At 38.9% G+C, this 14134-nt stretch overlaps 1 protein-coding gene across 2 annotated transcripts in view; it reads right to left on the reverse strand.

Annotated features, from left to right (window-relative positions):
• The window catches only part of LOC127391064 (formin-H-like), a 78379-nt gene that overhangs the window by 16194 nt on the left and 48051 nt on the right, over positions 1-14134 (reverse strand). For both annotated transcript variants that reach the window (XM_051633338.1, XM_051633339.1), the window contains 7 exons: positions 10869-10973; positions 8930-9016; positions 6877-7050; positions 5229-5377; positions 2843-3019; positions 1802-2228; positions 1464-1626 (listed from right to left, as the gene is read on the reverse strand). In XM_051633338.1, coding sequence (XP_051489298.1) covers positions 1464-1626; positions 1802-2228; positions 2843-3019; positions 5229-5377; positions 6877-7050; positions 8930-9016; positions 10869-10973 — 1282 coding nt within the window. The remainder of the gene's footprint in view (positions 1-1463; positions 1627-1801; positions 2229-2842; positions 3020-5228; positions 5378-6876; positions 7051-8929; positions 9017-10868; positions 10974-14134) is intronic.

The following is a 14134-nucleotide window of genomic DNA, read 5'->3' on the forward strand; positions in this document are numbered from 1 at the left end:
ATTTTTCTCTGGTGTTCAGAAACCCACTCAAATTCTCAAGAAATTTTAACCTACTGTTACTTTGGTGCTTCATCTTTGTATTCGTTATTCAAGAGCTGTAGTTCGCAGCACTTGCAGAAAGATTCATCAAGATCCTCAGGATCAAATTAACTTTTGATCTAGGTAATGTCCATTATAATAAGTATACGCCAAGTATTTCACTGATGGGACTTAAGGATAAGATGAAGAAACAGATGTAGAATATGTCTTGATGAAAAAAGTTGCAAGAGGAATAGGATCAAAAGGAAGAATGGTGCCTTTTGCAAATCAAAAGAAATAAATTTCCTCAAAGAAATTCAATCATTTAGTAGATAAAAGTGCTATTACAAGGACTATTTGGGCTTGAACTGAGCCGAACAGAAACTTTGTCCTAGATTGCTTTGTTTACAAATTGAAACAGTAAAATTCTTTTTATCTGCAACCGCACTTTTGTATCACTCACTTTCTTTTAACCCTTCAAATTGTTAGTCAACAGATGCAGTAATTCCAACAATTTATCTCCACTTACAGTTCCCAATTAAAACTTTACACAATCTCCAAAGTGTAGTCCTTCTTATCAAAATTCATAAAGATGAAATCATTAAAACTTCAAAATTAGCTGCCCCAAGTTCTTTACACATATTTCTTAAAACCATTAGGTTATAGAACCTTTTTTGAAAAATATTTCTATAATGGAAATCAGAGTAGTCTTTGAAGAACAATTACTCTTGTTCCTTTAATATCTACCACTTCTCATCATAGGAATGGAAAGATCTTTACATCATTTTATTAGTAAGACCAGGACTATTTGTTGAATTGCTTCAGTAGCTGTGAAAGTCTGTTCTAGGTCAGGTCTTTGGCAGAATTGTACAGGGGATATGAGATGGAAGGACCCTGTTCGTGATCATTCAGGACATCTGTTCACATCCAAGCTACTGGCCAGAGAAAGGCCAAAAGAGTTGCTGCACCTGGCTTGCAGCTGTCTCAGAGGCTCCTTACACCAGCCCATCTACACCTACGTGAATATTTTTGAGCACAGTGGAGGAGAGAGACTGAATACTGGGCTCAGCTACCAAGTTCTGTCTGTTGACTTCCAGCCCACAACATTTGAAGTCTTTGAAGTCAGAGTCTTAACATGGATTTCACTGGCATCATGCATGATTTTACATGTCTGTCCTAAGACAACTCATGTGCTTGATGGCATATACACATTTTGTACAAAAGGAGGAGGCACTTGGTGCTTCTACTCCGCATGATTAAGGTCCACATTTAGAGCAAGTGAGCCATGAGTTCTATTTTTACCAATGAGTAGAGGGACATGGAATTAAAATGTGATTTAGACACTAGCTTGTCTCCTTTGCCTATTGAATGGCAGCAAGTGCAAATAGAAAATGCATGCAGTGCTCACCCCAGGCTTCCAGAAAGGAGTACACTAACACACTTACTGAAGTTGTGTGCAACTTTTCGGTCTAACATGATGTGCTGATTCACTGAAGGTTCATTGCCTGAAAAAACTGCCATGTCCTGGATCTGGAACTGATCACAGAGCCGGGACACATCTATTTTCTTCTTGCATGGGTCACATGATCCCCAGACAGATTTTTGAATCTAAAAATATAGGAGTGACAGAGTAAACAAAAAGCCAAAAGAACAGAGTCACGTTGTTCCATCCAAACATACAGAAGGTTGTTTTGTGGCACTGCTGTACCTCTATATAACTATACATGTAATACAGGCCACAATATTTATTTCCTTTAACAGCTGCCATCACTTTCATCCTCACCTTCTCACAAGGAACAACATCCCAGTGAAAGGCTTTGGTTCTCTTTGTCGATGGAGAGAGGCTGCAGGGCTGCAGGAACACAGGTGGGGCTGGTGGTACCTCTGCCTTACTTGTGGGAAGTAAAAGAGGTGGTGATGCTGGGGCTGTGTCTGCCTCTACAGGCTTTGTCTGGGGGCTTGAAGACTTGTTCAGACTTTTTTTGGCAGAACTCACACCAAAGTGGAGAGCCTTCTCTTTCTGTTCATTCATAGGTACAGTTAAATCTTCATAATCAGCTTCAGAGGAGGTGCATCCTTGAGATCCCTCCCAGGGCGGTGAGGCATCCTTGCAGAATGAACAGTACCCTTCTATGAGAGACACCCATTCCTTCTGGAGCTTGCTAACTTCCTCTGTCCTGGTATTATGGACAGTTAAGGGTATTCGAAATCTGAAATTTAAGAATGTCATATATAAATGCAAGGAACTGTAAATGACATGCTGACTAATACACACAGACATTTCTTATTTAAGCAGAATGATGTTCAGCAGCTTTACTTGTCAAAGGAGCCCAGTGCTGCTGACTCTGACCTCTTCAGAGAGAGTTAATTACTTACGTGTCTAAGGTAAGAGAGCTGAAGTTTAGCCATATATTGACTTTGTGGTGCAGTTACCTTGTAATTCCTCTTCTCCACCTTGGGGGAAGGTGAACAATGTGCTGGGTCTCACTGTGCTTGTTGCACAAGCTAGCCAGAACCTGTTCACACATCTGTCCTATCAGGCTGAACAGTCTATCTCTTCACTGGCTCCTGACATGACAGCTAGATAAGTCTTTGTGGGCAGTATTTGAATATATCTTCTCAATTCCACAAAGTGGTACTTTAGATTCCTCCTCAAAATACTCATCAAATCACTGCAAAGCAGTGGGAGGGGTTATCTATATAATTCTGATGGCCTCTTTTCTCCATTGTTGTATTCTGTTCTGGGACACTGAGATTCTCTTTTCTTTGACCTGGTTTTTAGTAGTTCTGCTTTAACTAATTATAAATTACCAACTATACTCACAAATAATTGTGTTCTTTGGTCTGGACTGCAAAGGTACTGCATCCATTCTCCTTGCTGACACTCACATTATCACCTGACAAATTAATTGTATTTGTTACAAGGTCTTCAGGCTTGTTCTTTCCTCCCAGGCCAATGCAATACAAAGTCAGTTCTCCTTCACGTAGTTGTACCAAGCACCTGAAGGACAAGGAATGGAGATACAGTTCATTCTTCACTGACTACTTATTTACACAAACCTTGCCTTTGTTAAAGCATTTTCTAATGTCAATGAGTGTCCACATTTTTATGTGGAACAGCCACGGAACAGTCAAAAAAGTATCTATACTATAGCATAAAGCCTTTGTGATAAGGGCTTCTTACTCTCATCTGACACATAAGTAATTTGTGACATAAAATAAGAAGTTCTGGCCTGCCAGGCCTAATGAGAGAGCTAAAACTAAGATTTTACTTTTGACTAAAAAAAACACTTAAGCCCTGCTAATTTATTAGCCACACTCTGTTCTTCCCACTGTATTTATTCATATTTGTTTGGGATGGTGGGTCTTTTGGATCATGAGCTTTTAAAGGACTCACTATGTGACTGAGCAGCTCATAATATGAAAGGCTTCAGAGTTTCTGTCTTCTAGGTTTCCCTGCCACCAAGTTATAAACAAATCACCATAATATAAGGTAGTGCCCAACCATGTAACTCTCCCTCTTGGAAAAGCCTCTGTGCATGCTCTTACTCCAGGAGATCCTGATACCCCCCTCTTTCCAATGAGCCACTTGGCAGGAAAGGGTCAAAGTATTCTGCTGCCTAGGGCTTCCATCAGAAGTGACTGTCCCAAAACTTGGCTGTTACCTATTTAAATTATACATTAATCCTGGCAGAAATTGTCTGAACATAGACACCTTCTATTACAGCAGAATCTTCTGCTTCAGTCTCTCCTCTAGGATTCTGCTCTGCTCCTTATAAAAAAGGTCCCACATTCACCAAAAAGCGGGGCTTTACTGTATGTGGATTTTATTCTTATTTCAGCATCTGCATTCTCATTTTTCTTGAGGGTTATTGCATTTCTTTATCATTCTGACAGTTCTATCAGACCTCTCTTTTCCTCCACTCTCTCTTCAAGGTGTGGCTAGTTGATTAAGGTGTTCTATGAGGAATTTAAATAAGTTTAGCTGCTCCAGAAGAATTAAACATAAAATATAAATTGCATCTATTCCCACATAAACAGTCAAAGTGATAAGACTTGTTTAATGGAGCTGGCAGTTATATTGATCTCTCCTTTCTTTAAAGCAGGGACTTAGAGCTTAATCGGATCTCCAGATGTTTCCACCATTAGTTACTTTGCCAAAAAAAAAAAACAAAAAAAAGAAAAAAAAAGAAAATAAAGAGAGGATTAATATCAAGAAGAAGGCAACAAGGGCTTTGCTTCACAAGATAAATACAAATCAATTTTTGTTTGTTAACAAACTTGTTAAACATTGCAAGGTAACAAATCCGGGACACACTTGAGGATATTGTTTACAAGACATACAGTAGTAGTCTTCTAAAAACAATTAAAATCATTTTCTGTGAACTGTGAAGTCTTTTGAGATAATTGCCCTGTGCAGATAATTACAATGTTAAATTTTTTTCATTAGTTTTTGCTAAACAGACTTTTTTTCTCTCTCTCTTTCTCTCCCTTGATAATATAAGCAATTTCCAGGTATTTTAGGAGTTGGCTCAGGGGAATGGTGGGTTGTGTATACAATGGGGAGCAAACTATGTAAAATCATCATGACTGGTTCACCAGTTCAGTAATAGAATAAGTGGAAGCAAAAGCTGTGCTTATCTGTGGTGGTTTAGGGGCTGAACTAAGTAATGGTAACAATCCATTTCCTACCAAATAATGATTCCTGTCTCTGAAACCTCCACTCCATTAGGCCACCATGGTTGGTCAGCCCCACAGGAAGGCAGTTCAGAACATTACAAGAATGAATTATGAATTTTGGAGCAGTTATTTGGCCAATGTGAGTCAGTGTTCTCTAGCACGACTCATAAATTCCTTATCTGCTTTTCCATGTTTTTTCTCCTTTTCCTTATGACTGAACATGGAGTAAAACATAAAGAGGCAAACAAAGGCTCAGCATTAAAAACACCCTGAGCACCATCACCATTCTATATGTGTGTCATAATGCACACAGCAGTGTCTAACACACACCAGAACTTCATTTTAGTGGGTATCACCATTGCACTAACAGCTAATTTCAATGTTTTAATCTCATGCAGATTTAGCATCCATTTTAACTTTAAAAAGCAATTAAATAATTAACTTATTATCAGCTAATTCGAATCTTGTAGCATTTATTAGAAATGTTAACAAAATCCACAGCCCAGAAGTTATGAAAATGCAGTTCATACTTCACCCATTCAGTGGATGTAGAAGTGTTTTGTTGCAATTCCAGAAGTCCTTCATGTATCAGGTCATATTCTGCAGGTCTTTCAGAGCAGGACTCCGCTGGTCTCTTGCATGAATTGCTCTGTATAACTCTGCTTAGAAGGTATATTATCTATATAGCAAGTAGCAGCAGAGAGGGAGTATATTTTCCATGTTAATTCCCTTAAATAACACATTAACAGATTTTTTTTCAAGTATCAAAATGATAGCCAACATCATAAGCAGCAGCCAAATAGGTACAAGAAATAAATGTAAAATAAATAGGGTCTTTCAGTGATGCTAAACTACTCAACTGCCATTTGGTTTCATGCCCACAGTTCTAAATTCGTCAGTGTAAGGAGAATGCAATTTTATTCTGCAGGGGTTACTGTAAAACATAATTTTACTGTTTCAATTCGTAAACAAAGCAATCTAGGACAGAGTTTCTGTTCAGCTCAGTTCAAGCCCAAATAGTCCTTGATTGATTTAGCCTGAAATCTCAAGCAAACTCAGCAGAAGAATGAAGGCTTGAAAACAGTTAAAAATAGCATGGATTAAGGTGGGTATGAATTTAAAGTCATCTTTTTGCCATATTTGGGCATTCTTACTACAGAACACAAGTATCTTTTTGAGCACTTCTGCTAAATATAATCTATTTTGAAAATTAAACTAATCAACCATGAGGAATGAGCTCATCTGGAATAAAAGTTTCTGCAGGTGGAGTGAACAGTTCAGTTTTATGAGGGATGAATCTGACTTTGAAAAAACCCTTAAAAATGGGTTCCAGCAGAAGCTTGGATACAAACTCTTACATGCTGCTTGAGACTTTGAACCTCAACCTAAATTGTCCAGCTGACTTCAGCACCTCAGCAGTGGGATGACACCAACTCCAAGACTTGATCATCTCTGAAAAGGTGAGATCTCTGCATTCAGGTGGAAAGCTTGTGCTAATGTCATGACTTGAGTTTCTCAAGTTTCAGTCTAGAGTTGAATTATATTAACTACTTGGAATATTTAAATGAAACTAGAACTCAAAAGGAACCAAGACATCAAAATAAAACAGCTCATACAAAATCTTGCAATGCTGAATCCTTTAATCAAAAAAATACCTAGTTGTACGTAGGCTGTCTTCTTCTGATAATTTGTATTATTTCAGTGTATTTTAAGGAAAAAGATGAACTACTACGTCTTTCTTTTCACAGCATCAGGATGGACTTGTTCATTCCTCTTGGAAGCATGCATTTTAATAAATATCTTATATATAGGGGGAAATGCTTAGATCATTTCAATCAAGATTCAAATCTGCATGTCATCAATTTTGTTGGTATGATTTAATATAATTTGAGACCAGCTACAGTCAAGGTGTAGTTGAAGATATGCATCACATCACATCTTGAGCTGCCTTTACATCTTCAGCCCTAGTGCACTGTAGCAAAATCCTAAGGCCAAACTCTGTCGTGAACTCACATTCCCTTTGTTCTATGTATGAACATGCACAGAATAAAAGCATCCCTACCTGTTTGCTGGCACAATGCACAGCATAACGATTGCCATTCACTGGAACCTGCTGGGTACTACCATAACATTATCTGTTATTTATAGCAAACTGTCTATGATATTATGAAAACTTACCTTCCTTTTATCATCAAGAGACACTGCTTCCAGCTCATAATGTTGTCGCCCATGAAACACAATGCTGAAGCGTCTCCTTTCAGTGTCTTCGCAGGCTTTGACTTGTGAGAAAGGGAACTGTTTCTTAATAATTCCTTTTTCAATGTTAAAAATGGTCTTTGAGTTGAAATCAATCTGGAATAGAAAGTTCTTCGTTACTTGACTCCATCATGCCTCTTCAATGAAAGGGAAAGACAGCATCCCCATTAGTGCCATGCAAGGGCATTTAGATAAAGGAGCAGCTTAGAATATGTATCTATCTTGTCATGGAGTAGAATGAAAAATGACATTCCATCATCATGATACTGTACTATCTTTGGCTTAGTCACAAAACAAACAGATGTTCATTGTAACATCGTTTCCCTTTTGATGAATATGCATCAGTTTATCCCTCTGAAATATTATTTCTTTTTAAATTCTCCTTGTCTTTTACAATCCAGGGCAAAAACTTCCCATTCAGCAGCCAGGGTAGCACAAACTCATGTCATGACCATCTCAGCAAAAATTCAATTACTAACAGCTTTAACCTATGCCCCAGCACTAAAATGAAGAGGAGGTGGTTATTTTTATAACAGCTGCTTCTGTGTCAGGAAAGAGGACACTACTGAGAAATTATTTTCTGATATAAATATTACTAGGATTTGTTTTAGATCTTATCTAACACATTTTTGCCTGTACATACATATACACATATATGTGCATATATAGCTGAAGGGAGAAATTATAATAGTAACGTTCTTTTATTGCTGTTTTACAGCTGTAGCAATTAAAAATTGTTTGCTTCAAAATAGGATTGTTGTTCTTCCACTGCACAATCTGTATCTGTAGTGTCAAAAACTGGTACAGATAGATTCCTGTATCTGTTCTATGTGCCAGTCCCTGCCGAGCAGAAACAGCTGTTAATACAATAAGATGTGAATATTATCTGACTGTCCAGCTTCAGTGAATGCAGCCCACAGAGAAGACAAACTCAGAAGAGTCTCAGATCTCACTTGAATTAGATATTTACCTTTGGTCTCAAATGATTCTTGCCACTTTTTACTCCTATAGTGCAGAGCACACCAACCAAATGCTAACAGTGGCCTTTTCCCCAGTCTGTTTATAGCAGGAACTCTCCAAAGCAGAACAATTCTCATTATTATCTCTGACTTTTGAAGGCTGTTGGTAACTACAGAAATTTAATTAAACTACTCTAGATTCACAGACTGATACCTTCCACATCTAATACAGCTTTCTTCTTTTTCCATCACCTTTATGTCTAAACAAGTAATCTTTTAATTCCAAAAACTGGTAGATATTGAGAGAAATAAGGAGCTCATGCTTTCTACGCTTAGGATGTAGTAAACAAAACAACAACCTCTAGCAAGTGTGATTTGGATTTGCTCATTAGCAAATTATGTCCAAACTGCAGGAAAAATTCAGTGAAACTCAGGCTCCTGAAAACAACATTAGACCTTGTCACTGACTTCATTAAACCAGGAAAGCACCATTAGGTTTATCAATCAGTTGCTTTCATAGCGGGCAAGCCACGAAAGCCTTAAGGGTTCATGGTATATAAAAAAGGTTCCACAAGACAGAGCAACCAGATATGAAATGCATAATCTGCCAATATCCCAGGAATGTTTCTTCCCAAGGTTTTAGAGAGTGGAGATGGAGTGATGTCCTATCAAAAGGGACTGCTGTTTAAGTATGTCTGCATCACTTGTGTGCATTTGCTGTTGCTAACTAATAAGAACAACTCCCAGGCAGAACCTATAACACTCAATAATCTTTGTGACAAATCATGTTTCTTAGACCATCAAGTCCCTCCCAGGCACTCAGTAGAGGGAGTTTCAGATACTACCCCCAGAATACTGTTGATGTAAAAGGTAGAATATTTGTTCAGCATCTTATACCTCTCAGACAGGTCTCTGAACCACAAGGTGTTTTAAGCTATCTCATAACATTTACCAAGCAACTCAAACATCTTATATTTTTTATGTATTGCTTCAAAAAGGAGAATTTTTAAAGCTACCTGCAAAATCCGTTTCTGCCACCGATAGTGCTTGTATTTGTAGATAACAAAGTTAAATTGAGAGCCAATTAGCAAATCCTGTGCATCCTGAAAAACAGAACAGAAATCAGCAATATGTCCAACACTGTGCTAATTTTTGCCCACTTAAATCCAGTCGTGTTCTCAGGTGAAATTTTCCTCAGTGAACAGTGTTTAAACAGTGCTGGAAGCTTTGCAGAAGAACACCACATTTTTATACATGGAAGCATCATCCTGAGCTGATTTTCACAATCAGAAAATATACACAAGTCCAGCTGAACTAATGAAGGGAACACAGTTTGGGATGGAAGGTGAGAGGGAGAGCAGAGAGCAGGAAGGCAGGGAGGAAAAGAACAGAGCCCATGGATTGTACTAAACACATTTCAAAACACTAGTACCAGCATTTTATTAAATGGGCTAAGTAGCAAATAAGAACCATACGTGACTTTAAAGAAAAATAATTACAGACCCTTGAGTGCAGAGCAGCAAAAGGGAAGATCTTTGTGTCTTATAGGAGGGTATGCAATTTGTTATCTGGCCCCTTACAGCAGCTATGCCATGGGTATGGAAAATGACTAATTTTATAATCTTCAGGAAAATGCTGGGAAGGGAAGGTCATGATCCAGCTATATTAAATTTGATTTCGTTCAAATAATTAGCAATCACAAAAACCTGGATGCAGCAGAAGTAGAAAAGGAGCCCTTTCTCTTCTTACTCTGAGAATATATTTCCATGTAGTCTTACACTGCTGAGTTTAATATTTTTGTTGACTGCAGCCCTCCTGCAAAACTTGCACTGCTTTTTCATTAGTTTTTATTTTTGCTTCTCCTTCTACATCTTTCCAGCCAAGAAGTTAATAAGCAGTTCAGAAAGTTATTTTTAAAAATTCCAGGAAGCACTGAGTTTATCTCAAGATCACTACAAGCTCCTGCAGGGAAAAAGATTTCAGATTGTGCCATTAGCACATCATAAGATTTCACCATTTCCTGGAGATGCTCCCATAGAGAAGCTGATTCAAAACTCCAGAGGAGAAGGGGAAAGAGAGTGAAAATTTCTCCAAAGAATTCTCTACTGGCACTTCTGTGGTGATGAGGGACAGAGATTGCAATGAGAGAGATACTGGACAGGGGTTATGGAGAGGAGTACAAGGCTGAGGTACCAACGTATACAATTAACGTACTCCCCATTCTCAAACCACTTCCACTTTGTCAGCTTCCACTTTTCTCAGGAAAAGAACTTCCATGCTTTCTATTACATGGAAACATGCTAATGATCCAAGTCTGGTTCTCAGTGAAAAGATGAAGGCCTTAAGAGCAGAAAAATGAAAATTTTGTCTCGATCTGATCTTTAAGCCACCTTTACACTGATTCTGCTTTTGCCTGATGGAAGGTCAGAGTCAACCACAAACAATGTCAGAACTGAAGTCACACTGGCCAAGGCTTTGCACTTTGTAGACATCTGTTCTTGTGGCCACACACAACACTGAGTTGTCTTCTGGTGACCAGTCATGTCCCAAGGACAACCCAACACTAAAAGATCCCTCAGAGATTAGACTCGTCATTTTCCTGAGGTGCTTCACAATATCAGCTCAAGGATTTTGCCCTTCATTCGTTACAGCACTTGAAGTTGCACTTGGAATAACAGAACTCATATGGATACATCTGATCTAGATTTAAACTACTTAATCCAGGTAACGACATTAGTGTAGCTGCAGCATCTACATGGAATATCCATGGATACAGGTAGCATTAACCATTAGTACCTAACAGATTTGATTACAAACTGGAATATCTATGTTTGCACAAGTTCCACCTGCATCTTTGAAAGCAGTGCAGACACGCTGCTAACATTCAACCAGGCTTTCCAGAATACGCTCATACATTTGCATGTCTTGTAAAATAGATCAAAGGAATGACCTTACCTTTTCAGCATACACCTCTTTCTGTGCCAACTGCAAAGCTCCTTCAATGCTCACTTCTTTATTTTTCACCATGTTCATAATTTTGAGGATTTTTTCCTGGTTTAACTTGGGAAAAAAAAAAAAAAAAGTCAATCAAATGGTTTTTTTCATCTGGCTATTGAGGATACATAGCACTTGTGACAGGTACAGCTATGGTAGCTGCCATAAAATTACAATTTCGTTCATATTTTATGTTCTATCGACAAGCTGCCCAGCAAATACAATCTCCCTTTGATACCTGGTGAGAGTCCAGAAGATATCAAATATACAGGGGCTTTTAAAATTTTAGAAGATGGGGTGGCAATATCTGGAGATAGAACTGCCAGGAGGAAAACTTTTTTAGTTTGAAAATCTGGCAAGTGAAAACATCAATTTTGCATGCTTGCCTGTGTCTCACCCTTAGTGTAAAGTACAGCACACAGGCAACATGGAAGCAAAATCATTCAAAATTTCCAGGATAAAGGGGGGGAAAATTGATGTTGGTACCAGCAGGTACAAGTGTCATATGAACTTATCTAAATACACTAACAGGCTGGCATTACACTTCCCCTTTCTTTTACCAAAATCAGAGATTACACTGTCAATAAGCTTACACACGTTTGTAACTCTTCAGTGAACCAGGTGCCAAACAGGGAAAAAAGGCAAATGGAGTAACCAGTGACCTAGAACTTCTGCAACTTACACTGTTGGTAAAGCTCTTCCAGACTTTGTAGAAGGAATGAGCAACTTCCCTTTGAGGCAGACCAAAGAGTTCCCTCATGCAATATCCATTCCTCAACAGCAGCAGAATTGGAAATTTGGAAGGAGTGTGCAGGTTTTACCATCTGAGCTCATGAACTTGTGATTTTTTTACCCAGTAACTTAGCTACAATAGATCACGTTTCTTACTCTCCGGAGAGCGAGCTCACCATGAGAAGAAAGATTTTAGTGTAGTAACTTTTCTTTCAAATTCTCCTTTTCAGACTCTTCCACATGGACATCCAGGTGAAGAGCCCTCCCAGGAGCGTTTCCCAGACCCTGCAGGAGCAGTGGGAAGGAGCAGGGGAGCTGTCAGGAGACCAACACATTCAGAGCAAGGAGGCTCTAAAGCACCTCAGCACTGCAAGCAAACCTGAATTTGGCTGCCCCAGGGATGAGGCACCAAGATCTGGAATGGGTTTAGCTCTTCCTGCCATAGGACAAAGAAGGCAAAGAGCTAATGCCAAGTATCCCTAGGAAGCCAGGGCAGCTGCCCTAGAGCCAGAGGGTGTGTAGAAACCAGAACCCCTAAGATAAGCCAGTTTTGCCACCCGAGATTCATGATTGCTACCTCCAGCAGCAGCCACCAAGCTGCTTCCCAGCCCTCTGGGGCAGGCAGAGCAGGCAGCAGTTGCTTTGCCACCCCAGCATCTTCCTGTCCTAACCAGCCACCTGCTATTTAGCTACACCCACAGCTCTCCACAGATAGAGCAGCTTCCCTGGTAAAAACCCCAGCACTGCTGCCTCACAGCAGAATGAGGCCATCTTCACCCCCCAAAGCACCACAGTCACCTGGCACAGGTCTGATGGGCAACATAAAAAGAGCCAGTCACACCACAGGGGTCAGGGACCAGTAAATCCACAAGCTCTCTCTTTTTCAGAGCCCCACTACACCAAACCCACTTTAGCTCACTGAATTTCTAACATCTCAAGCAGTTTTTGATCAACAGACACACAGAGTGTTTTTACAGCCTACAAATAAAACTGGGACTAAAAGAAGAAGAAATATTTTGGTTTTAAAGCCTTGGAATTTTCAATGCTAATATAAAGGTAACTTATGGCATAGCTTCCAGCTGCAAATAATAATGTGAACAGTGAGGAAAGAATGAAAGCAGTCTGATAATTCATTCACACTTGCTGAGGCACAGAAGGTTCCTACAATGACCTCCACATTCTGTATTTGAATTTTAAATGGCCATATATTTACACCACACATACACTGTATACTGTTAGATCTTAACAAGATAATTCCCCACTGTACAGGCTCTGTGTAAGCAAACAAGAATATGGATATATTTGAATTGAAAAATACAGTTTCCTTAAGGCTTTGCCAGCTTTAAAATGCAAGCTCATATTTACACAGGATAACAGTTCTTGATAGGAAATTACATAGATTTTTTGCAACTGTTGGGTCTTTTTGTATGAGAAGGGTTCAAAGATTTTGAGGCAGGATGATGATGATAACATAAAAGGCACATATGTCAAAGGCACAGCCTGATTAACATAAATAAGAGAAGTATTTAATTACTTTGCTTCAGTACACAAGTAATTCCATGAACAAGCTCAGCTCTCATTCAAATCTCATGTTTTTGTCCAGCTACACAATGTTCTGTGAACATCTGCAGGGATGCTACTGAGAGTGGCCAAAAAAATGAGAGTTCCAGCTTGGAAAATATGAGGCTTTGAAATTTTTTTCTCAGATATAGGTGAGGATGTAGATCATTTGGTTCACCATCCCTGTTCTCCTGCAAGCACACTCCATGCTCTGCAGAGCCCCAAGCACTGGACATCTTAAGGTCTGTCTTTCTGGCCAAATATTCTACCTGGGATCAAGAAAATTTGCCACAACACCTCTACCAAAACCAAGATATCTTCTTTTAATTCACTGTGTTTCTCTTTTGCATTGCTGAACATTCTCAAAAGAATTTTTTTTTTGGAGTTTCAGCTTTTTTTTACTTTTTACAAAAAAAAAAAATGGCAGAAGTGAATGCATTCTTGGCTCTATGAAGTATTCAGCTCTTCGTTCTGCTTACCTTTACCAAACTCTCCTTTAGACTAGAATGAAATTCTGCCCAAGACAGAAACATCTCTTAATTTGCTTAATAATGTATGAAGAAAAATGCTCTCAAAAGATATGCAAATCATTTTGTATATGGAAAATTCAGGGTGGTTAGTTCAAGTCAGACTTCTGACAGTTAATGCACTCCCCAGAGAGCACACAAAAGACAGTGCTTGGTAGAGATTATTTTTAACAGCACCCCATTGTTTTAATGTCTCAGTTAACTCTACTTCTCTCTGCACATATGTAAGCAAGAGGGAAACATTTCAAAATACAAGAGAGAGGCAAAGAAGGCATTTTCAGCTTATGAGAACTGTCAAAATTATTTGTCAGAAGTCTCTCTGGCTCGTTTAGGTTTTTGACAGCCACACGTTAGCATGGTATTTTTACTTGCAAACAAGACTTGAGTAACATGTCCTGACCTTTATCA

The sequence above is a fragment of the Apus apus genome, chromosome 15, assembly GCF_020740795.1.
Source record: "Apus apus isolate bApuApu2 chromosome 15, bApuApu2.pri.cur, whole genome shotgun sequence".
NCBI classification, from domain to species: domain Eukaryota; kingdom Metazoa; phylum Chordata; class Aves; order Apodiformes; family Apodidae; genus Apus; species Apus apus.